Source organism: Meriones unguiculatus, chromosome 17 (genome assembly GCF_030254825.1).
Source record: "Meriones unguiculatus strain TT.TT164.6M chromosome 17, Bangor_MerUng_6.1, whole genome shotgun sequence".
In the NCBI taxonomy this organism is placed as follows: Eukaryota; Metazoa; Chordata; class Mammalia; order Rodentia; family Muridae; genus Meriones; species Meriones unguiculatus.
In genome coordinates this window covers 95,703,828-95,729,340 of record NC_083364.1, presented here as the reverse complement: position 1 = coordinate 95,729,340, position 25,513 = coordinate 95,703,828, and the positions used below count along the sequence as shown (strand labels likewise).

General features: G+C 51.8%; 1 protein-coding gene and 1 long non-coding RNA gene across 10 annotated transcripts in view; one reads left to right on the top strand and one right to left on the bottom strand.

Moving 5' to 3' along the window:
- The window catches only part of Cldn14 (claudin 14), a 77,587-nt gene extending 52,713 nt beyond the window's left edge, over positions 1-24,874 (top strand). For 2 of the 9 annotated variants that reach the window (XM_021661745.2, XM_060370767.1), the window contains 2 exons: positions 1,848-1,985; positions 23,854-24,874. In XM_021661745.2, coding sequence (XP_021517420.1) covers positions 23,934-24,653 — 720 coding nt within the window. In that variant the 5' untranslated portion in view covers positions 1,848-1,985; positions 23,854-23,933 and the 3' untranslated portion in view covers positions 24,654-24,874. Of the gene's footprint in view, positions 1-1,847; positions 1,986-4,923; positions 5,153-16,561; positions 16,750-16,813; positions 16,958-18,702; positions 18,800-23,853 lie in introns of those variants that run through there. The other 7 variants (XM_060370769.1, XM_060370770.1, XM_060370768.1 and 4 more) reach the window with 7 other exon arrangements.
- On the bottom strand, positions 2,548-10,609 carry LOC132648612 (uncharacterized). The gene is made up of 5 exons (XR_009587053.1): positions 10,497-10,609; positions 5,662-5,854; positions 4,679-4,845; positions 4,203-4,371; positions 2,548-3,890 (listed from the first exon to the last, which is right to left on the bottom strand). It is a non-coding gene; the product is annotated as an uncharacterized LOC132648612 (long non-coding RNA).
- Positions 24,875-25,513: the final 639 nt, after the last annotated feature.

Sequence of the window (25,513 nt, the reverse complement as noted above, 5' to 3'; positions counted from 1 at the left end):
GGCCAGGGAGGGCATTGGGTCCCTGAGCTGGAGTTACAGGGGGTTGTTAGCTGCCTGGCCCTGGCCGGGGCGCTGGGAACCAAGTCTGCTGCAACCACCCAGGCCATTTGCCTCATTTATGTGGTGAATATTATCTCGTCAGGTGGCTGTTCCTTTGCCGTGTGTCAACTATTGTGTCAATCATGGCCGTATCTCCTAGTCAGAATATAATCATCTGAAGGGTGTAGCTGTCTGTCTGTCTTTGTGCGCTCTCAGACAATAGCCCTGTACAAAGTAAAAAGTAAAAAATCAGCCAGCAGTTGCTGAAGGAAAGCCTTTATGAAGGTCAGCCTCTCCCTGACCCCATAAAGCTCTCTCTTCACCTCTGCCTCCTCAACAAAGGTGCTGGGCGTGGCGGGACGCATCTTCTCCATCTCCTGAGTGAGCCTTTAACTCAGCACTCTGCTCCCTTCGAAGCTGCGCACTATCTGTACAGATCCCACGGGAGCATCTGGGCAGGGTCATTAACAGCCAGCACTTCCCGGAGAACAGCTTCAGGAGTTCCTAATAGTGCTCGCAGACCATTGAGTTGGGACACAGCCATATGCCCGACACACTCTTCCTAATCCTTGCCAGGTTTTTCCGAGCAGTTAAAACTACGTCAAGTAGATTACAACTGAACCTATTCTAGACCCTTCGGCTGGGAGAAATTACTTCAATATGGGGCTATCAGCCCAAACGGGCTGGCCGATTTGAAGGCTGGGGTGAGCTTCGAGGGGCAGCCCCTTTCCAGGCAGATGTGCCATCTGCTGATAACACTGAGGACGGCCATCTCGGGCCTCCGTGTGGCTCCCTGCATCAATCAAAAAGTTGCCATGTGCAGGAGCGAAGGAAAGAAACACATGGCTTCCAGCTGCACCCACGTCAGGGAGGATGCTCCCAGATGAGAGGAAATGGGCTCAATGAGAGGAGATTGAGATACGGAAAAGAAGCTAAAATTAGCTGTATCTCTATAGCGCACTTGGGGAGATTTTAGTCAATCGCTTCCATTACTATCGATTGTGAAAATTATGTCCTGGACTACTAAGAAACCTAGAACTGAACCAGGGAACCAGGGCACCCACACACAGAAGCTGGGCAGTAACGCAAGGCGACGGGGTTTCGGGTTAGGCGGACGAGCGGAGTCTGAAGGAATTCAGTGGACCTATTTATTTATTTATATACTTTTTATTATTTTTTCATTCATTTGTTTTCCTTCTGCTTGCCTGCTTGTGTCTGGATGGCTTGCATCTGGACAGGTCTTAAGGAGTCAGCCTGGGCCTGGAGAAATGGCTCAGCGGTTACCAGCCAGCCTGACTCATGAGCAGCACGCATTTTACACCTTGCTGTTCTGACAAGTTCAAAGGCTAGGCTGGCATCCTAAAGGTTGAAACATAAATGTCTCTAACCCCTCACAAATAAATGAAACATTAAAAATCAAAAGAATGTTCTTAAGCAGGCTGGAGCCAGCTTGCTTAGTGTCACCAAGAAAGCCATGTGCTACCCTGCCCTGTAACTAGTGCCCCGAGACCCTGGGTGGGTATTGCAGCAAATATTTCCAACTGCCCCCGCCCCCACCTCCACTATTGGATCACAAGGCCATGCACCTTGGGGTTCGGCCGTTCGGCATTTCTTCCAGGAAGCATTTCTTTGCAGAATGCAGCAACTGGCAATGAGAGATAGGTGAACTCCTGGCAATAATGGCTTCTGTCCCCTCCAAGAGAAGCAGACCCGGGGGGGCCGCCAGCCCTGCCCTCCGAACTTTAAGCAACTGTTCCCGGACGTTGACGGGCTGGTCCATTTCAGTTTCTCACGTGTCACCTTTCCAGGGTCTGCTGGGCCCAGCCATCTGGACAAGAGCCAAGAAGCCAAAGTCTGTCGAAGCCACGGTCTCCGCTCTTCCGCTGACACCAGCGACCACCCAGCCCAGCCTAGCCACATGGCCTCCTGCTTGCCTGATGTATGAGGTGGGTAGCAAGCTTCCCCTCAGAAGAGGACGCTGAGGGATTAATTACTTAAAATCCATAAGCATGTATCATTATAATTCTTGTTCCAGTTTCTACTCAAAGCTGAAGTGGCCAAAAGGGAAGGAAAAGTAGCGAGGCAGTGTTCCCTCTGAAGGTGGCTGCCGCTGCCTTTTCCAGTCTGGTGAGAGGCTGTCCCCGGAGCCCCGTGTTTGTTTGACACGGAGCCATGGTTGGCACATTTGAGAATGAGGAAGCCAGGAGCCCAGCTGAACTCTGGGTAAAACTGGCTTCTAGGTGTTGGCGTAACTTCCCCTTGCAGAGCATGGACAACTCTGGGGGCCAGAGGCTGTGCAGAGGCAGCAGTGACTTAAAAATTTAACCTGCAAGATCGCTGTGAGTTCCAGAGGTGGTGAAGTGGTCAGGACACTGAGTCTGGGTTCTTCGTGTTATTATCAATTCAATTTACATCTCAGTCATAGGCCCCTCGCTTCTTTCCTCCCAGTCCCACCCACCCTCCCACGTCCTCCCTCCTCCTATTTCTTTAGAATATGGGACCCCCCCATCCAGATACCCTAGCTCATCTATTCACATGAGGACTGAATTCGTTTTCCTCCCCTGTGGCCTGCGAGGCAGTCCCCTCAGGGCGAAGTGATCAGAAAGCCGGTAACCTCGTCCATGTCAGAGATGTCCCCTACTCCCCTAACCAGGGGGCCCATGTGAAGCTTAGATGCCCTAAGGGGACCTAGGTCCAGACCACGTGTTTTCCTTGGTTGACTCCAGAGGCCCCTCCGGGCCCTGGTTGATTGGCTCTGACGGTCCTGTTCCTGCTCTTCCACCATCACCTCTGTCTATTCTGTTTCTCCTTCTGACCGAGCTTTGTGTCCTCCCTTGGGTCCTCCCTGTTACTGATCTTCATGGAATCTGTACATGGTAGTAGGTCTATCCTGTAGTATATGACTAAAATTCACCTGTAAGTGAGTACATACTGTGTGTGTGTTTCTCAGGATGATCTTCTCTAGTTCCAGCCATTTGGCAGCAAATGTCATGATTTCTTTGTTTTTAATGGCTGAGTAGTATTCCATTGTGTAAATGTGCCACAGTTTCTTTTTCCATTCTTTGACCCAGGGACATCTAGGTTGTTTCCAGTTTCCGGCTATTACGAACTGCTATGAACGTGGTCAAGCAAACGACCTTGTGGTATAGTGGAGCATCTTTTGGATGTATACCCAGGAGTTGTTTAGCTGGGTCCTGAGGTATGGCTAGTCCCAGTTTTTCTGAGAAAGCAACACATTGGTTTTCAAAGTGGTTGTACAAGTTTACACTCCTATTAGCAAGGAAGGAGGTTCCCTTTTCTCCACATCCTCTCCAGCATGTGTTATCACTTGAGTTTTTTATCTTAGCCCTTCTGATAGGAGTAAGATAGAATCTCGGAGTCATTTTGATTTGCATTTCCCGATGATTATGGAAGGTGAGCATTTCTTTAAGTGTTTCTCTGCCATTTGATATTCCTCTATTGAGAATTCTCTGTTTAGCTCTGTACCCCATTTTTAATTGGATTATTTGGTTTGTTGGCATTTAATTTCTTGAGTTCTTTATATATTGTGGATATCAGCCCTCTGTCAGATATAGGGTTGGTAAAGATCCTTTCCCAGTCTGTAGGCTGTTGTTTTGTTCTGACAATGGTGTCCTTTGCTTTACAGAAGCTTTTCAGTTTCATGAGGTCCCATTTATTGATTGTTGATCTTAGAGCCTGTGCTCTTGGTGTTCTGTTCAGGAAGTTGTCTCCTGTGCCAATGAGTTCCAGGCTCTTCCCCACTTTCTCCTCCAGCAGATTTAGTTTGGGTTCTTAAGGTATCCATCTACAAGCAATGCCTTGTAGACATTTTCAGAGAGAGAGAGAATTTTCTGTGTGAGGATTAATAAAGGAAATAAAGGATTAATGAGGAAAGTTAAACAGTAACTTTCCCTCCTTCACTCCCTCATGAGGGACCCTCAAGAGATGCTTAATTGTGATTCCTCTTTACTCTGAGGCAAAAAATGATTCCCCCCGAGCCTCATCCAGTGTCCCTGTGGTCAGCGTGATCTGTGTATCCATCCTTCTCCCAATTCCACCTTCCGGTCCCTGGGTACATCCCACCAGCTTGGCTTCCCTTGGGGGCCTCCCGAGGTGGCCAACATCCAGAAGTGCTGAGTGTGCAGGTAGGAAGCTGTACTCACCTTAGCGGAAGGAGTCCCCACCTGGTTAGCCATGGAACGTCAGGACGAAGCAGAAGGAACACAGCAGCCATGCCTAGGACCAGCTCGAGGCAGGCTGACACTGTGATTGTTTAAATCCGTGGTTTTTAAATATTTGCTCAATATTTCCTTAGATGAAAGGCCCAGTTCTCTAAATAAATAAATGGATGTCTTAGCGGGAGGAAAGGCCCCAGGGCAGGTAGCTGCAGCCTCCCCTAGTCTCTAGAGAATACATTTCTGGCAAGAATTTGCACCACCTCCTGGCAGAACAAAAGCCTCACGAGTAATGTCGCCCATCTGCCAGACAAGCCCTGCTCTGCAGGCAACGGTCTCACCCCTGACTCCAGGTGCCTTCAAATGCCACACTCCTTCCCTGGCCCCTCCCGCCCCGTGGAGGTGGCTACAGGACAAGGGTATCCCATCTCTCCCTACTGGTTTGGACCACCCAGCTGGCTCACCTGCCTAAAAGATATGGCTTCTTTCCAAGTGTGCTGGGAGGCCCCACGCTAGGCTGTTCTCTTAGCGGAAGGTTCTGGCCCCATGCTGGGCTGTTCTCGAGCGCAAGGCCTGTAGCGGAAGGTTCTGGCCCTGCCCTCTCCCACCCGAGCTCAACACCTCTGGTGACCTAGAACAGAAGAATGCTTTGGGTCTCAGTGGCTCCCTCCTGGCTTTCTCCCTTGACGCTCCTGCCCCATCTTCCCAGACAGCCCTCCAGCCTCTACAGAATGGCACCCCTTCCCGTCCCCGAAGCTTGCTGAATCTTTCCACGGCCTCCTCCATCACTTCCACGACGACAACTTGAGCCGCACGCAGACTGGCTTTTGGAAGCATAGTGCTGCACTCTTCCTTTGTGCTCCACACCTTCAGCCCACAGCTACCGCTCTGCCCCTTCGAACAGGCCGCAGGGGGCAGAAGGAAAGGCTGGCGTGGAGGTGAGGATGTGTTCACAGAAGCTTCTAGCTCTTGTGTGTATGCATGCGTGTGTGTGTGTGTGTGTGTGTGTGACAGGGCTTCTCACGGGCTGAGCAGATGCTCCGCACCTCCTAGTTCCACAGTTTCTTCTCATTACGTTTAGCTCACTTTGTTTTTTGCTGTGGGAGTTTCAGGTGCTTTCTCAGTGTTTACCCCACCCTGTCAGCGGTCACAGCAGCTGGGCTGCTGTTCTAATGAGAATCCAGGCTTCTCATTCTGCTCTAGAGCCTGCACTGGCCGGGGCTCAGTGTTAACCTACCAGATCCCCTTTTCCACTTAGCTTGTCTTTGATAAGCCAGAGTAACCTGAGCAGGGTGGGCAGAATGTGCCCACATTCTTTCGTCCAAATCTAGGGTCAGGCTCTTCTGGTCATTGTCCCAGATCTCTGCACACCTCCGGCTGGCCAGCGAAATGCGGGTGACGTGGATAAAAGGCAGCACCCGTTCTCCACCCTGACACACAGCCTTACCATTCACTTTCTAAGCTCACGCCTAGTGAGGTATCAGGTAGGCCGTAACACAGAAAAGCAATGCACCGGGAAGCTTTTTAAGTCTTTTGTCTTTGAAGGGCAGCACACTTCCAGAACTTGGCTTTCAGGCTGCCCTTTGGAGCCTGAAACTGTGGATCACAGCACCATCCAGTGGTCATCAGTGGTTTAACGGCTGGAACCAAAGAAGAAGGAAAACACACATTTAAATGTCCTTCACCTTCCTTCCATCCATTTCCCTGTGTTTAACATTTTTTTAATTGAGACCTATCTGTAACAGATGGCATGGCATTCTTCAGGTGTCATCAACCTCTTTTTAGGGTTTTTACTAATTCTTTGGTAACTTCATACAAACTGTTTTGATTCTGTTTCTCTTCCTCCCCTTCCTCCCCTTTCCTTCTCTTCCTCCTCTTTTGAGACAGCCCCTTCCTCCCCTTTCCTTCTCTTCCTCCTCTTTTGAGACAGGGTCTCTCGCTGTTCCGGCGTGCTCTGATGCTGCCAGGCTGTAGTGAGCTAGCTACACACACACACACACACACACACACAGACACACACACACACACAACGGATGCTCTGCAGGTCCTAGTGATCTAACTTGGGCATTTGGGCTTGTGAGGAACTCCCTAATGAAGCAGCAATAGACCAGCTGAAGCCGAGATTGTCAGGAGCGCTGGCTCAGCCAAATGCCACCGTCACCCCTAGAATTCCCACCCACACAGCGTCCTTGGAAATGGACTCGGGAAGGATGTGACAGGTGTGTGAGTCACAGGGTGCCCAGCATTGTAGCTTGACATGCACAACTCTGTGAGCCAAGGGCTTTGGCTACGTCTCTTTGGGGTCCTCTTGTTGGCTGAGTGTGAACTCTGTCCACCTCGGGGCCGAGTCCTGCACTCAGGTGTGGGCTGGCTGCTCCCTGCCTTCACGTAGCAGTGCAGTGTAATGGGATTCCACCTCAGACCAGTCCTGGCAGAGAACAGGTTTCCATTAGTGCGAGCATGAGGGGAAAAGACCCCTTCACTCCAGGGCTTCTATCTCCTGCTAATTTTGTCATCTTGGGCAAGCCTGAGCTCATCAAGTCTCTTATTGCCCGAATTCTCATGTGAAGCTGTGACAGGATAGCAGGGATGACCCAGAAGGCAGGCAGTGCCTCGGGAATCGCCACCGCTCTGCCTGCTGTTAGTGTGGTGTGGTGCTGTGACAGGACAGCAGGGATGACCCAGAAGGCAGGCAGTGCCTCGGAACCACCACCGCTCTGCCTGCTGTTAGTGTGGTGTGGTGTTTCTAGCAGTCACTCAAAGCAGAAAGGCTTTGGCTGAACTGACCCTTCCAGCCCGTGTCGTGTGACCTTTACGAGTGCAGGACGCAGGCTTGAGAACCAAGTTCCAGAACCAGCTGGCCCCTGTCGACTTTTTTGGATCAGATAAACAAACGGACTTAAATGGGGATCGAACCCAGGGCTTTGCACATACAAGGTGGCCATTTTGCTGCTGAGCGAACCGCCTCCCTGCGCCCCCCCACCCCACCCCCAGCTCTAAACTCAGGATCCTGCTGCCATCTGCTGCCTTCTCACAGCTAAGTACTGGAGCATGGACTCTCAGGGTAGTCGGCAATTTACTATGGGAAACAAATTGCTTTAGTAAGAAAGGAAGAAGAAAAAGAAAAAAGGAATGAAGGCAGGCGAACGCTGAGCGCACAGCCCATAGGCAGAGCGCTCGCCTCGCACGCAGGAGGCCCTGAGCTCAACACCCAGCTCTGCAGACAACCGGACAAACCAACACTGCTGGGCTGGGACTCTAGTCTACACAAACCCTCACATCTAGTTCACAAACCAGACTTGCTGCTGCACGCCTGCAATCCCAAAATTCAGGAGGTAGAGGCAGGAAGGCCATGACCTCAAACGCCTCCTCAGCTGCCTAATGAACTGGAGGTTCTCCTGGGCCACGTGTGTGGTCAGAATCAACGAATGAAGGAAGGAAGGAAGGAAGGAACGAATGAATGGATGAATATCACCTAGGGAAAAAAAGTACTGCTGTAATTTTGGACCTGAAAGAATAGACCACATTGTCTTTCTGGTCAGGTCAGGCTGTAGCTGGACGTGCCATGGTTCTGAAGTGTCCGAGGCTGCTCAGGTGGCCTTGCGCCAGCCTGACTGACCTCGGGGTAGCTGCAGGCTGAGGCACATGAAGAAGACCGATTCTGCCCTCCCAGGCTCTCATTCCGCCTGCCCAGCCGCTGGTGTAGCTCTGGGTGGGGGGGGGGGGGGTGTGCGGACTCTCAATAAACAGACTACAAAGGGGGAGCCAAGGCAAATACAACTCTGAAACCCTACCCTGGCCCGCCCCGGGGCATTTCCAAAAGGAAAATAAACGCTGCGAATGAACAGCGCGCTCTGATTCTCCGCCTCAGGAGAACTGGGAAAGGATGGGCCAGCTCTGTGTGCGGCTGGGCGGGCTTCAGGGCTCGGCTCTGCCCTCCTGGGAAGTCCTGGGGATCCTCGGTTCTGCCACCAGCCCCTGGCTCCTGAGAACGCCCCTCTACGCAGGGCAGCATCCCGAGAACTGAGCGCCTGGGACACAGGGCATCGCGTGACCTGTGCAAGAAGCCGAGCGCCAGCTGCATGGAGGCAGACTCCCAGCTCCACGCCTGAATGCTGACTGAGAAGGACAGGGCGCCTGCGGGTGTGCGTGTCAGCACGCTCCAGGACAGTGAGGCCTTGGGCACATTGACACCCTCCTCCGTTTCTTGCTACAGTGTGCCCTGACTCTCTCCCTCTTGGAGAGCACTACGTTGTGCAGAGGGCAGTTCTGCACAGACTGTGCTCAAGGGCAGAAGCATGGTACCACCCCAGAATGTGCCTTCAAACCCCTAAACCGGAGCAGGTGTGCACACGCCAGTGAACAGGAGCAGGCCGTTCCGGGAGAAAGGCTCCTTCTGTGTCTCCTCTAGGATCCACAATCAGCCTCAGCCTGGCTATAGGATCAAGCTCAGGGAATCCTAGTAGGGAGGCCTAGAAGAGGAGAGAGAAGGCCCTACAGACGGGAGAAACCAGAGGATAGCAGCTGAAAGAAATGCCAGAAGCTGCAGGCAGCTGCTGGTGCTGAGCACTCTGGGTGCTGCAGGACTGGGTCAGTGGGAATTTTAGGATATTCACAGTGACCTCCCCCCCACCACCATTGGAAGAGAAAGCTCCTGGGACAGGTGTGGCTGAGGTGGACAAGGCTGCAAGGCCGTGAACTGGGGCAGAGGGGAGGTTCACTGAGTTGAGGGGAGGTTCACTGAGTTGACTGTTGCTCCCCCTCAGAACGCCAGAATGTTACCTTGTTTGAGCCATTGCAGAAAATAATTAGTGGAGTTAAGATGAGGTCCACCAGAAGCAAAGACCACCATCCCACAATCCACCATTTCACAATCCCAACATCCCACCATCCCACCATCCCACAATCCACCATTTCACAATCCCAACATCCCACAATCCCACCATCCCACAATCCACCATTTCATAATCCCAACATCCCACCATCCCACAATCCACCATTTCATAATCCCAACATCCCACCATCCCACAATCCACCATTTCACAATCCACCATCCCAACATCCCACAATCCACCATTTCACAATCCACCACCCCAACATCCCACCATCCACCATCCCACAATCCACCATCCCAACATCCCACAATCTACCACCCAAACATCCCACCATCCTACAATCCACCATTTCACAATCCTAACATCCCACCATCCCACAATCCCACCATCCCACCATCCCACAATCCACCATTTCACAATCCCACCATCCCACCATCCCACCATCTCACAATCCAACATTTCACAATCCTAACATCCCACCATCCCACAATCCCACCATCTCACAATCCAACATCTCACAATCCAACATTTCACAATCCCACCATCCCACCATCCCACCATCTCACAATCCACCATTTCACAATCCTAACATCCCACCATCCCACAATCCACCATTTCACAATCCTAATATCCCACCATCCCACCATCCCACAATCCACCATTTCACAATCCCACCATCCCACCATCCCACCAACTCACCATTTCATAATTTCAATATCCCACCATCCCACAATCCCACCACCCCACAGGACTGATAATCATCAAAAAACTACTGTGGGGGACCAGAGAGAGAAGAGAAGGTCGGGAACCAGGGTGCAGGAGTGGAGGAGGGATGGCCACACAGTCACTGGGTTAAAGACCCAATGGCAAGTACCCATGTCCACTCCCAAAGCATAGCATCAGCGAGGCCAGTAGCCAGTTGGAGCAGAATCTGAACTCTTCCACGGAATTTCTCAGTTCATATGACAGGACATACGCTGTGGCAGTCCCTGGCTTGCAGGGCATCGGCTCACTCTCCTCTCCTCACGGTCTTCCTTTGACCCACCCCGCTGTGCCCTTCCCTTAAGGGACATCTGCCATTGGGTTGAGGGTTCATCTTAACCTTCTATGATCTCATCATATTTGTGTGTGTGTGTGTGTGTGTGTGTGTCTGTGTGTGTGTCTGTGTGTCTGTGTGTCTGTGTGTCTGTGTGTCTGTGTGTGGAGACAGGATCCTGCTGTGTGGCTCTGGCTAGCTTGGAATCTACCCTGTAAACCAGGCTGGCCTCATGGGATCAGTCCTGCCTCTTGCCTCTCTCACGAGGGGACAGGCGTGTACCACCGTGCCCGACTCATCGTTTCTTAATTGCATCTCCCGAGACCCTTGTTCCAAACGAGGTTCCCTTCTGAAGTTCTGTGTGGATGTGAGTTTGGGGCCGGGACAGGGCACACACACACAAGGACTCACCGCAGAGATTCCTGGGTAAGGCTCCCCAGCTCTGTTCTTCCCGTGGTAGACCCCGGGTAGAGCACATGTTCTAGGAAGAGGTCAGCCCGGATCACCCGACTCCTCCTCCCCGGGCATTTATTTCCGTGCTGTCTGTGTTTTCGCCGTGCGTTTACCCTTGACCTTTGGAAGGCCCGGCCTCCAGCAGCGCTGTCCAGGCATGTGTGCCCAGCTTCCCACTGCTCTTTTATGACCGTTTGCTTCTTTGTTCATACCCGTTCTTGTTCCAAAAACAAGGGGGGGGTGTAGATGGCTTTTATTACCGGGCTACAGGAGAGCCTGTGGCACAGTCTCCTCAGCAAACACAAACTGACAAAAGGCCCAAACACATTGCATAATTAAATGACGGGGTGGTTTGACACTGGGCCCCTTCCTGCTCTCCTCGACTCCAGGGCACACACCCAGTCCTGGCTGTTCTGTTTTCTGGTAGCTAGCTGGGCGTGGGGTAGCCTGTGAACAGAGGTGGGGAGATTCCTGGTTGGACCATAGGACAGCTTGTCCGGGTTCCTGAGGACCTTTAAGCACCAGGACTGTGCCCTGAGGTCGCACGGATCCCTGGCTGGCTGGTTGGAAAAGCTGTGAGCCCCTTAGCTCATGCCTAATAACCAAACGTGGTGAAAGACATGCAGCATTCTGGTCTACCGTGAGGCCAAGGAAGACCATCCTCGGGCACAGACCTCCTTTTTACCCTCTTGACGAGAACTTTTAGAATGATTGGCTTTGCCACTGTCAGTCATTTCTACTTCCAGGTGTACACTTGTACTTGCCTGAGAGAGAGACAGAGAAACAGAGACAGACAGAGACAGACAGGCAGACAGACAGAGCTTATTGGGGGAGGGCACAAACACAAACAAATTTACACACATGTAAATTTACACACATGTTAAATTAACTATTTGTATGCTTCAGACTAGCCCCCTGTGGGCAAGGTCCTGGTGGTGTCTGAGGAACCCTCATGCCTCTGCCTCCCCCTCATCTCTGTGCTTTTGGGTGGAGGGAGGAACTCAGCAGGTGAGGATGACCAGAGAGCAGGACCAGACAAGATGGCTGGCGATGATAGCAGCTTCCTCTTGTGCACACACTTCATTAAGCACCATCCACGTGAAGATGCTTACGTTGGGTGCTAGCAGATGTGTGTGTGTGTGTGTGTGTGTGTGTGTGTGTGTGTGTGTGTGTGTTAGAGAGACAGCTACCAGGAGGCGGGTATCAGGGCAGGTATGGCACGTGTGACCCCACCAGTCTTTTCAGGCCACCTGGCTGCTGCTGTGTGTCAGGCCCCTCTGCCTATGGGCCCCTCTGCCTGTGGGCCCCTCTGCCTGTGGGCCCCTCTGCCTGTGGGAGCCTGCCCACTGCACCAGGCATCCTGAGGTCACTGCCTGAAGTCATTGTCAGGACCCCATGGCCCATCCTCCCAGGTTCTCCCCTCAGCTGCAGGCAGAACAGAGATGAGAGGGGATGTTTCCACTCATATCTGAGAGCACAGTGGCCCTTAGAATGCTTTCCTCATGAATGTGGGCAAGCACAGCTGGCTAATGTCAACCCAGGGCGTGCTAGTATACCCTCATATTTATACATATGTGGTAAAGCCAGTTCTGTCCACACATCGAGCCTTGGTCCTCGGGGTGGCGCCATCAGGAGGTGACAGGCAGGGCCTGATGAGAGGTTTGTTTTGTCATGGGACATTCTCATGAAGGAGATTGTGAAACCCCAGCTTCTTCTTTTCCTTTCCTTGTTCTCCAGCCATGGAGAAAGCACTCCACCACACACACACAGACTCACAAACACACACATATATAGACACATATACACCACACACCCACACACACACTCATGCATGTGTACACAGGAACACATATACACACTCATACACACACTACACACAACACTCACTCATACACATATTTGCACACACACTATACAACATATATACACACACTATACAACACACACCCTCACACATGCACACACACAAGCACACATGTGCCATGAGGCCCTCAAAAGCCAGCCATGGTGTAAAAGCTAAAGCCCTGAACCAAATAAACCCTTCTTCTTTCAAAGTTAATCATTTCAGGTACTTTGTTGCACTGATGGAAAACAAAATAACAGAGATATCCCCAAAATAAAATGTATTGCTTTAACTGTTGACTCAAAGAGCTTGCCCTTCAAGGAGGATGAACAGGGCTGGAGAGACGGCTCAGTGGTTAAGAGCCCTGGCTGCTCTTTCAGAGGTCCTGAGTTCAATTCCCAGCACCCACATGGTGGCTCACAGCCAACTATAATGAGATCTGGTGCCCTTTTCTGGCATGCAGGCAGAAGACTGTATGCATAATCAATAAATTAAAATATTTTTTAAAAAATAAAGAGAATAAACTGGTTTATTCTGAGCTTACCCTGGGTTGGCTCAAAAGACATTTCCTAGGGCTGGCGACACGCAGCCGTTAGGAGGACTTGCTGCTGTTCCAGAAAGCTTGGGTTCAATCCCCAGCACCCACATGGTGCTCACAACTCCAGCCACAGAGTCATTTTCTGACTTCCTTGGGTACTGCGTGCATGTGGTTCACAGACACACATGCAGGCAAGACATCCATCCACATACAACAAACACTAATAGTAAAGACTATAAAAAGACGTGGCCCACCAGGGAAGCAGCCATTTCAGATTTCACGACTAAGATACATCACCGCATTTCTCCACACTCTGGTCGGATGGCAGGCTGGGTTACCACAGCACGGAGGAGGCCTGTTCCCGGCCTCACCGGATCACCGCATTTCTCCGCACTCTGGTCGGATGGCAGGCTGGGTTACCACAGCACGGAGGAGGCCTGTTCTCGGCCTCACTGGATCACCGCATTTCTCCGCACTCTGGTCGGATGGCAGGCTGGGTTACCACAGCACGGAGGAGGCCTGTTCCCGGCCTCACCGGCCAGCTGATGACATGCTTAGCGGGGCCTGGGCTAAGGACGCGGTATAAAGGCTTATCCGATAGCCGTCCTTCAGGCTCATAACCGCCTGCAGCTCAGGTCTGTCATGTCCACACCCCAGTTTCCAGCCACAGCACCACGTGAGACAAAATAGCCTTATTTAACTGATATTTTCAGGACCCCTATGCTAAGCAGCAAGTAGGAAGCAAGCAATGCTATGCTGTGTGGACTTCGGTTAGATCCTCATTAGTCTTGATTCTTGTTTGGAAGGACCGTTCCTGCTTGGGACTGACATACAGAAAAGGTCTCAGCTGCAGCCTGGTGTGAGGTCTTATCCCCTGGATGGATAAGGCTGCCCACCATTCTTAGGTTTAAAGACAAAGTCACTGGGCACCGCGTGACACAGTCTAGACAGAAAGGTGTTTCATGCGTCCATTCTTCGCTGCGCTCCAGCCCAGGAGAGCATCCGGGTACTTGGTCTGCCCTGAGCAGGGGTCACAGGCACACAGCAGCTTCCCAGGGTCAGGCAGTCAGAGGTTGCCTTGGGGACACTCGGCTTCTAAGTAAAATAGGCCAGTCACAACCACATGGGATATTTACAGTAGTGAAGTTTTTATTGTTGTTATTATACTTTAAGAATAACTATTTCCGTGTGTAGTGGTGTGAGTGTGTGTGTGCACTTGCATATGGACACAGAAAGCGGGTGTCAGATCCCCTTCCATCCAGCTTTGGTGCTGGGATTGAAACTCGGGTCCTCTGCAAAAGCAGCAAGTGTTCTAACCACTGAACCTTCTCTCTGGCCCTCTTGAGCTATTTTTAGGCCCCTGAAGATTCCTTCACTGGGGGCAGGGTGTGGTGGCACACGCCTTTAGCCCCAGCACTAGTGAGAGAGGCAGAGGCAGGCAGATCCCTGTGAGTTCGAGGCCAGCCTGGGCTACAAAGTCAGTTCCAGGACAGCCAGGGCTACATAGGGAGAACCTGCCTAAAAACAAACCTTTCTTTGGTCATCTCTCTGTCTGCTCTCTCTGTCCCAACACCCTTTTGCTGTCACACGTCTTTACCTGAGAGCTAGAGAGACGGCTCAGGATCAAAAGCACACACTGTTCTTGCCAGCGTCCAGAGCTGAGGTCCCAGTGTCCAGGCCAAGTGGTTCACAACTCCCTCTTCAGCACCAAAGATCTGTCACCTTATTCTGACCTTCACAGGGACCCACACTCATGTGTACACATACACACATATACAATTTAAATATAAAGTAAAATATTTCTGAGAGCAAACTAAATTATTCTCTAAGATGGTGCAGTGGCTGTCGAGACGTTAAAGCCTGTTGTAACCAAGATCCCTTTCCTAAGGTGCTGGGGGTGGGGTGGGGGCCTCGGGGCGCTGGTCTAGCACACGAGAAGCCCTGAGTTCCATCCACCGCACCAGGTCAGCAGCGCAGTGTCGCACACCTCTAACCTGAGGACCTGGCTCTGCATCCCCGGACACTCAGCCGAAGGAGGAGAATCCAGAGTTTGAGGCTAACCTTGGCTGCACAGCGGGACCCCCTATCTCAGAAAAATACTGTATCAGATCATTTGCATCTTACTGTCCAGCAGGCACCCTCCGCAGACACCAGCCGTGGCTTTGCAAAAGCAATGGTCCTGCCTCCAGGAGGCTCATTCCTTCAGTGACTTCAGCTCAGCTCCCAGGAAGTCTTTCCATAGGGGGAGGGTTCAGCTGAGGGACCCTGTGAGGGGCTGAAGAGACGACTCCGAGGTTGGGAGCCCTAGCTGCTCTTCCAAAGGACCCTGGTTCAATTCCCAGCACCCACATGGCAGCTCACAACAGTCTGTAACTCCAAGATCTGACACCTTCACACAGACGATACTTGCAGGCAAAACACCAATGCACATAAAATAAAAAACTTAGAGAGAGAGAGAGAGAGAGAGAGAGAGAGAGAGAGTCAGAAGGGGTGGCCCTGCGAGGCTGGGGAAGAAGCCTCAGTGAAGGGTTTATGGCCCCGGCATGAGGACCTGGCTCTGCATCCCAGGACACACATAAAACACAGGCGCAGCGGCCAGCCTGCAACCCCAGGGCTGCGAGGCTGAGCCAGCCAGTCTTCAGGCTGCGCCACAGGTATAGTTCGAGACTTTGTCTCAGAAAAGAAGGCAGAGTGAAAGACCCTCATGTCAGCTGGTCAACACACACACACACACACACACACACACACACACACAAATGAAAACACACACACACACACACGTGCTAAAGATGAAACAGATAATAAATTGCTGACACAGCAGCCCCAGACACTCCTTTTCTGCCTACACCATCATTGCTAGGGACGAAGGGACCAGGCCATTTGCCCAAAAGAGTTTTTTCACAGAATCGCTCTAAAGTCCCAGTGACTGATGAACGCTGTGGAGGTCCCTGAACACCTAGGTTCATTACCACAGAGAATCAACCAGAAAGAACCCAGTGGTCCTCCACCCACCCTGGCATCCCAGACTCTGGGCCCCTGATGGCCTGGAGGCTTTCCAGCCAGCTCCCTGAGCCACCACTGAGGTCTCAGGCCAGCATCTCCTACTCCTGAGAAAGCTGCCTTCTCCCTTTGCCTCTTATCTTTAACTCCTGTTGCACTGTCCCTCATGGGCACTGTGCCCTGGACCTACTCATCACCGTTTCCTACCTACAGACATCATCTAACTCATCCATCGGCCATTACAGTAAAAATGACCACAAAAGAGAAGTTTCTCCCTCCTCAGAATTCACTTACGGCACTCATCAGGAGTTGAGAAACCAAATTGCTCGAAAGGAAGAAAAGTCCAAAGCCGTGATGGGAAAGCTGGGTGCAGGAGACATTTTTCCTCATTGACAGGAGTCTGGTGACTTCTAGAGACACAGACAGAGCCAAAGGAGGGAGATCAGAAAAGGCTGCCAGAACAGTGGGTGTGGAAGGTGAGGCTTCCAGGCAGCCACAGGACCCATTAGCCATGGGTGGACATCCCTGGCGTTCTTGTTCCAAATGCAGATATGGCATTTCCAGTTGGTCTTGAATGTCTGCCTCAGCGGGGCCACCTTGTAGAGTTAATCTTCTAACCAAAGGGCATGTGTGCCCACGCAGGCTGTACTCAGAGACCGTAATCGACTGGACAACCGTCTCTCAGACACTCTGCCCTTGAAGCTTCTGTTTGGCAAATGAGGCAAAGCTGGAAGAGCTCGGTGTCCCTGCTGTGTCCCTGTGGTCTTACCTGAGTGGGAGCATCAGTGTTCTGGAGCAGCAAACTGGATGAGGCTCAGAGTGTTCTCTGTGTGAGTTGGAGTGGTGGGGGTTGGCATTCGTTTCTCCCCAAAGCTGGACCCTGCCCATCTGGTGTGTGGGTGGATGAGTTGGAAGGCAGGACAGCAGCCTGGTGAAAGGGAACATTCTCCGGGTGAGAAAGTCGTTGGGCCTGGATGTCTTGGGGCATCCTAAGAATTTGGGATGAGGGGCAGCCAAGTTGCTGAGAACCCAGGAAAGGTAGGAATTTGGTTCCACGGTATCTGGGCAAAGCTCTTCAGTTTGGGGGCCTCAATTTGGGGGCAAGGATTGAATCAGGATGCTTGGAGACCCTGTGCCGGCTTGGGAACCTTATGATCATCACTGCCTGCTCCTGTCTGCTGTGACTCCTGTGGCAAGAGACCACACTGCTCTGCACTTCTGCCTTCAGAGCCACCTCCTCCTCCTCCTCTTCATGGGAACCTCTCCTTCACATCTAGGCTCACATGCCTATCTATCCATCCATCCATCCATCCATCCACCCACCCACCCACCCATCCATCCATCCATTCACCCATCATCTATCTCTGTGTGTGTGATTGTGAGTGTGATTAGAGTGTGCACGCGTGCACATGCATGGGGAGGCCAGGAGTATTTCCCACCTTATTGTTTGAGGCAGGGTCTCTCATTGACCAGTAGTCTAGGCTGCCTGACTAGAAAGCCCAGGGACCCACCCCTTCCCCAGCACTCTGGCCACCATGCCTGCCCTTTAATGTGAGTTCTGGGCATCAAACTTGGGTCCTCCTTTACTGGCTGAGCCGTCTCTCCATTCTTTTCACTCTCTCTCTAAAGATTTGTTTATTTTCTTCTATGTGTATGGCTACTCTGACTGCATGTGCACACATGAGTGTGTGTGTGTGTGTGTGTGTGAGAGAGAGAGAGAGAGAGAGAGAGAGAGAGAGAGAGAGAGAAAGCATGCACCACTTGCGTGTCTGGTGCCATGGCTCTCCTGGCCCTGGAGTTTTAGACAGTTGTGAGCTGCCATGGAGGTGCTTGGAATTGAACCTGAGTCCTCTAGAGGAGCAGGCAGTGCTCCTAACTGCTGAGGCATTTCTCCAGCCCTACCTCTCTCTTAATAAGGGTTAAAACAAATGGTCTAAAGGGGGGAAATCCTGTGAGATTTTATATGAAATCAACAACCTTGAATCCCACATTTTCAGCAGCAATCATGGTCTTCCCAGAACAGATGGGCAAAGTGGAAAGGGAATCACAGTTAGCATCTTGAGAGGGTCTGCAAACCTTGGAGATATTTGGGGTTCTGCCTTTTAATTCCCATCAAGAGGCTTAACTCTTACACTTTTGAAAATCTATATCCTTTTTGTCCTGGGTTTAGCTCTGATTTTGGCAAGGTCTCTCCCTGGGTCTGGGGCGGCCTGAGTGCTCCGCTTCCTGTGCCTCTCCGCACTGGTTCTCTGGTCCACCTCCTCAGCCTCGTGCTCCCCGCATCTGCTGGGCTTTCAGTTCTTAGCGTATTATCTCAGCATCTGCTCCACAGCTCGGGGGATGGTGAGTCACTGGAGGCTGAGCAGGTCGCCTACAATTACTCAGGGTGAGGGCAGGGAGGCCTCTGTCCTTATCTGGATCGCTGTGATCCAGCAATCTCGGAAGCAAACTGTATTTTACTTACTTATCTGTGCAATGGGATCTATGCCTCATGAGGTGTCTGCAGAGAAAACTACACAGGGGAAGAAAAATAATCTTTGGGTGTCATGAAAATACTAACATCCTGGTGACTTTTCCAGTACCATGTCAAAAGCAACTGAAGGAAAAGAAAGGTTTGAAGTTTGAGGCAGAAAAGGCATTTCAGCAGGAACTCGAGGCAGATGGACACTCCATAGTCAGGAGAGAGAGATGAATGCTGGCTTCCGAATGCCTTTCTCCTCAGTCAGTGCTCCCAATCCCTGGAACAGTGTTCTCAATGCCCACTGTGAATCTTCCTCCCTCAGCTAATCTAGAAACTCCCCTGAAGAATTATCCAGAGTTCTCTTTCCAGTGTTGGTTCTGGTCCAGTCAAGCTGACAATAGTAACTGTCACAATTACTAGTAAGTATTTCTGGTTCCATGTTTTGCAATATTTGTTGACTGGGGCAGGGCGTGCACGTGGGGTCAGAGGACAGCTTTCAGAAGCTACTTCTTCCTTTCACCCTGTTGAGGCTGAGCCTGTCTTGATTCTGATGCTTTCCTGTGTACTGCCACTGGCTGGGTGAGGGGCCTCTGGAGCTCCCCTCCCATTCTGCCATAAAAGTCCTGGGATTGCAGATGCAGGACACCGAATCCAGATTTTACTGTGGCCCAAGCATCCAACTCTGGCCCTCAGGCTTATACAGCTAGTGTTTCTGTTCCTCTAAGCTACCTCCCCAGCCCCAGCTCATGGGGGTGGGGGTGTGCATCTTTGTGTATGTGTATAGATAAAAATCAATGAAATTAAATGTCCATGGATTTTTTAATTGTTTTCTTGCCCACATCAGAAAGCTTTCCTATAGTACAGAAGTATAAAGTCAAGCTTGTCCCAACGCCATCTCGAGATGCAGGCAGTGGGCCTTGCCAGCTCAGTAGTGATTCTTGGAGCTTTTAACCCAAGCATTTCTCCTTCTGCTTGATCTGTGAATTTCTCATACAGGCTGTAAGGCTGCATGGTGTTTGCAGGGCATGTGGCTGCCAGCCCATGAGCTTCCAGGGGGATCAGCCAACAGCAAGTAAGGACTTCTGCCAGGGCCTTTTCATGGAGGCTGCAGCCCATTGAGTGACCATAAAAGAAAGGAAGAGGGAATTTGGGGCTGTAGCTTCACTCCTAATGGGTGGGCCAAAATGTAGATCCCATAGTTTCTCTGTGACAAGAGAGATACAAAAACTATGAGTAGGAGCCCCACGTCTGTTTCCACCGCTTTGGGCATAAGAGACCACAACACCTTCGTTTTTGAAAGGCTCCTCCTTGGACTACATTGGCAGAGGTATCCAGGTTACACTTAGGGAAAAATAAGCACATAAAACCATTTTTTATACCACAGAACACTGCAAGAGAGATTTCTGCTTCTTTCAGGCTCCCAGATGTTCCCGTCTGTTTAATAGGGGGAAAACCCAACGGCCAGTTCCTGTGTCCACCCTCAGAGGCAGGCTGCATGCCTGACCTATGTGGCCTGTTCTGGGGAGCCAGCCACCCCTGTGAACACTGCCGGTTACTACTGCCATCTTGAGACTCCCGATAATTTATGAACAAGCGTCTGAGTTCTCACGTGCAATGGGCTCTGCTTGGAATGGGGCCAGGGCACCCTCTATTGTCCAGGCTGGCCTTAAACTTGATTTTTAACCAAAGATGTCCTTGAACTTTGGTTCTCCTGCCTCTATCTCCTGAGTTTGGGCATTGCAGGTGTGCACCACTTGTGGGACTCTAGGGATCAAGTCCAGGGCCCAGTGCATGCTGGGAAAGCACTCTACACCCTGGGTTACATAAGTCAGCCTCCAAGGACCTGCCTGGTCACTCCAGGCTCTTCCAGTCCCAGTGCCTCTCAACCTGGGGGTCACAGCGCTCGCCCCTGATCAGCCCTGTCACTTAATCACATCAGACCTCAGTTTTCCCACCCATAAATGAGAGTAGCCAAGCGCACACTGTAGACTGCCTAAACCCCACCATGAGCGGAGACAGCAGGAGCAGGCCGAGCCCCGAGCACACCGGGAGCTTTCACCTTAGCAACTGGCAGCTTTTGAACACCTGGGTGCAAGAGATGCCTGCTGAGAATCACCTTGGAACAATTTCCACAATATTTTATTCAGCATCAGTGCATCCGTATATGTCTGTAGCACCACATCTGTAACCATGACAGATGTGGTTCAGCGTTCAGATGAGTAACTTTCAGAGGTTCACAAAATTCCCAGATCGGCTGTGACAGTGTCCTGTGGCTTGCTGTGGGGTTTCCTCTTCCCCCTCCACCTCTCCCCCATCTGTCTGGCTTGATCTAGGTCCTAACTAACGGGGGCTCCACTGCTCTCTATTACTTTTCCAAGGTAAAGCCTAGGCAGCTGCTGGGCCACCGGAGCCACACCTGGCCCATACCCCAAATTTGGGTTTTTATGATCTATGAAACCAATACATGTTAATTTAAGAAAAACTGACTGTAATTCAGACACTGTGGAGAGGGAGCCGGGCACTGGAAAGATGGTGTTACTGGTTAAGGGCACCTACTGTTCTTGTAGATGATTCTGGTACCCACATCAGGGAGCTCACAGCTGTAACTCCAGTTCCAAGGCATCCGACCCCCTCTGACCTCCAGGAGCAACACACACACACACACACACACACACACACACACACACACACACACGCAGTGCAGGCACACATACATACACATAATAAATAAGTAATTTTTTAAAAAGAAAGGAGAAAAGAAAGCAGGCAAGCAAGCTGCAAAGGTCAGCCAGTTGTTGGGCGCAGGTAGCAAGCTGAACACAGACCTTAGTCTCAAAGGCTTCATGGGTTGCATTAATTCTTCTTTCTTTCGCATGCAGAGGCCCAGTCCTTTGATCCCTGTGTGCACTGCTTAGACAGAGCCTTTGAACTTCATGGCCACAGGGGACTTTCCAGGTCTCTCACCTCATTTTCTGTCTTCTACATGTGGGGACCTGAAGGTAGACACTGCGTTGTATACCCAGCCACAGGCACGGAGCCACCAGCTCTCAGCGCTGGAGGACCCTCCCTCTTGTCTTCCGATTTGAGTGTGGTTCTCTCTAAGTAGACAGGGCTGTGGGGAGGCTCCCCTCCTCCTGAGGGCTGAGCCTGTCCCCAAGGCTCTCTCCAAGCTTCTGGAGGTTGCTGGATCCGGGACACCCCGGGCTTCTGCCTCAGTGGTCACACCGTTGCTAGCCGTCTTCATCGTGTCATAATGACACTATTCTTGCTAGTTTATGGGTACAGCCTTCCCCAGTGTGTCCCCATCCCCGGTGCGATCGCCCTGTTTCCAAAGAAGGTGACACTCTGAGGCCCTGGGAGTTGGGGGGTGGGGGCACACTTCATTCCATGGCATCCTCTTGAGAAAACCTCCCCCCTTTAAAAAAAAGCCATTTTCATTATTGAATGTCATTGATACATTATTTAATGTATTGATCTGTGGGATGTACACTTTTCTTCAGTTTTCTTTGTTCTTATACTTTTTTCTTGTAAGGCAGGTTTTCTAAAAATGAAAAATAACCCACAAACCTATGCAACTAGGAAAAACCTGCTATAAAAACACTAAGTTTTTTTTCCCAAACTTAACCAGTTAATTCATCCTTAGATGCTGATCTGCATTTCTCAATTATTTATTAAGTTAGTGTTATGCATGTGTGTCTGTGCATGTATGGGGGGGGGCATGCAGACACAGGAGCCGGCACTGTCCTTCTACCACTTAGATCCCAGGGATTGAACTCAGGACCCTCCGGCTTGCTGCAAGCATCTTCACTCACTGCGCCAGCCTGCCAGTCCTGATCTGTGTTTGTAAAGAATTTAAGCAGTGCTATGACGCCTCTGGGAAAAGGCTCAGAAGTCCAGCCATCCAGGCAGCTGCCTGGTCTCCCCCGTGCAGGCTCTTGCTGCAACTTACTGACTTATCTGCAGCTCTTACAGCCCGGGATTTTCTTTCTTTCTTTTCTTCACTTGTGTACCGAGCTGGAGTGAAGCTATGTGTCGTTTCTGTGTGAGCTGGGGGAGGACATGTCCAGCTTGTCCTGAAGGAGCAGAGTAGGCTGGGTAATCACCTGTCTGTGATCCTCACCCACCAAGTGAGAAGCTGAATGGCAAAGGCTTCCCCAAGGTGCAGGGCAGTCACCCCTAACACACACACACACACACACACACACACACACACACACAGAGAGAGAGAGAGAGAGAGAGAGAGAGAGAGAGAGATGCCGCCCTGCCCACCTGACCCGCTGAGGGCCTTCAGAACATTTGTCTTGGACCCTCATCTCGCTAGCAAATGTTTCCACAGCTGTACGCGTGCCTGTGGGGTAAACAGTAGCCCACGGGGCACGCCAAAGTCAGCCCTGGGGGCCAGCCCAGCCCAGCGCCATGAAGCCCAGCACAAGGCAGGGCCTTCCCTTGCCAACAGCAGTGCAGGGTGGAGCCTGGTGCAGCATGGCGGGAGGAGAGGCGGTTTCCATGGAGACGCGCTCACTCTGTTAACAGGTTTTCTGCTGAATGAATGGCGTTAGAGAGAACTGCAAACCCTGGAAGAATTGCGTGATGCCGGTTGCCAGCTGCCGCTCTCGCTGGGGGGAGGGGGAGGCTTGCGAACGCTTCTTAAATTAGAAAATCCTTCAGTTAAAAATAGCAAACCCTAATGATTTCTAAACTTAGCCCTCCTTGCTTTCCATAAATACACCTAGACCTCCCCAGACCCGTCCACTCCCCAAGCCTCGTGGACTCAGGCGGGCACGATGTCCTACACTCTTTAACGGGTAACCTTGACAAGGAAGGCTCAGAGAAGCCGTAGAACTCAGGTCAGAGGACAGCCAGGGCAACCAGGTCCGCCCAGATCTTCCACTCTGCAGACCCTGAGCAACACAGAGCAACTGGGGACTGTCCTGATTTGCTTGGGGGGGTCCCCCACCCTGGGCAGCCTCTGACCTGTTTCTGGGTGCCTGAGAAGGTCACCTCCTTTCGGACGCAGCACCCAAGGCCGTGCTCCCTTTCAGACGCAGCACCCAAGGCCGTGCTCTTTGTCACACCGGTGCACACCTTAGCGTGTCATCCAAGCTGTGCGGGCAACACGTGTGGTTACTGACTATTGACCACACAGAAGGAAGGTGTAGCAGAAAAACCTGAAGGTAGACATCAGGCAGAACTTCCTCCTGTGCTCCCCATGAGTAGGTCCCAGGAGAATGGGCGCTCTGGAGTGCAGTTCCCTGGGTCTCCAGGAAGCACAGGCTGCTGGGACCTGAATCCATCTCTTCCAGCTCTGTCCTTCCACCCTGTCAAGTCCCCAAACCTTTTTTTTTCCAGGATATGTTAATTATCATACCAGCTGCCTATGGAAAAGTGTTTCGGTGACAGAAGTAAATGCATTGAGATAATATTTAACCCAGTTCCCTTTTTCCCCCCTCCCTCTCCTCCTCGGCTTTATTAGGCCTCCTGTGGGCACCTAAGGACCAGATCCACCCCTGGGGACCCGGGTGCTGCCCGGTGCAGCTAGTGGGGCCCTTGGCCATGGCCAGCACAGCGGTCCAGCTCCTGGGCTTCCTGCTTAGCTTCCTGGGCATGGTGGGAACGCTCATCACCACGATCCTGCCGCACTGGCGGAGGACCGCCCACGTGGGCACCAACATCCTGACGGCTGTGTCCTACCTCAAGGGGCTGTGGATGGAGTGCGTGTGGCACAGCACAGGCATCTACCAGTGCCAGATCTACCGCTCGCTGCTGGCGCTGCCCCGGGACCTGCAGGCGGCCCGCGCACTCATGGTCATCTCCTGCCTGCTGTCGGGCATGGCCTGCGCCTGCGCCGTAGTGGGCATGAAGTGCACGCGCTGTGCCAAGGGCACACCCGCCAAGACCACCTTCGCGGTGCTGGGGGGCGTGCTCTTCCTGCTGGCCGGCCTGCTGTGCATGGTGGCCGTGTCCTGGACCACGAACGACGTGGTGCAGAGCTTCTACAACCCGCTGCTGCCCAGTGGCATGAAGTTTGAGATCGGCCAGGCCCTGTACCTGGGCTTCATCTCCTCGTCCCTGTCTCTCATCGGGGGCACCCTGCTCTGCTTGTCCTGCCAGGACGAGGGCCCCTACAGACCCTACCAGGCCCAGTCCAGGGCAGGGGCCGCCACCACAGCCACCGCCCCCGCCTACTGCCCACCAGCAGCTTACAAGGACAACCGTGCCCCCTCCGTGACCTCAGCCTCGCACAGCGGGTACAGGTTGAATGACTATGTGTGAGTTCCTTCCCCAGGCCTCTGCCAGGGCTGCTGGGCCCTAAGGGACTGATGACGGATGCAGGAAGGCTGCAGGGACCCACGTGAATGTGGGGGAGTGAGCCTGAAACACAGGAAGAAGGGCGCTCTTCAAAGCAAAGACTTCTGAAAAGTGCTGTTTTTGTATTTATTCTGTGTATTTTTGCGGGAAGTTTAATACGAGCGCAATAAAGTGACTGGAAGCTAGTCCATGGGCTTGTTTTGTGACGCAGGAACAAGCAGCTTGGGGGAGGGTCTGCGAGGTGGGCAGCCATAGTTCCTGCCGCATCTTCAGGAGTGGAAAAGTCAGCCCTAGAAAGCTGGAGTATCCTGCTTGTGCAGCCAAAGTAATGCCGAGGACCCCTGAGCCTTACACTGAATCCCTAGCGTCCCCCAGTGCATGATGGGAACATCTAGAAAGCGGACTGCTGTGGCCCCAAGAAGCCCCTGTCAATCCAGAGGTGAGAACAGAAGAAAAACAAAGCACAAAGTAAAGAGATGTTGCCGTCCCCCTGCAAACTGCTCCTAGGACAATAGAAATAGTAATAGATAGTGTAATATATATTACATATAATATACAATGTTCCATTACATATATAATATACAGTGTATATGTGAGAGAGACAGAGTGAGCACAGCTGAGGACAGAGTCTGGACTCTTCTGCCACCTTGTGGGACCTGGCATCAAACTCAGGTCATTAGGCCTTTCCAAACACCTCTGCCCACTGAGCGATTGGCTGGCCCAACAGCTCCCACTGCAGTGAGCTAAAAAGGGAAGAGTTTGGTGCTTCCACTTTGCGTACATTGGCAAAAAGGTCAGTCAGGAGTGCTTGGCCCCAAAACTTA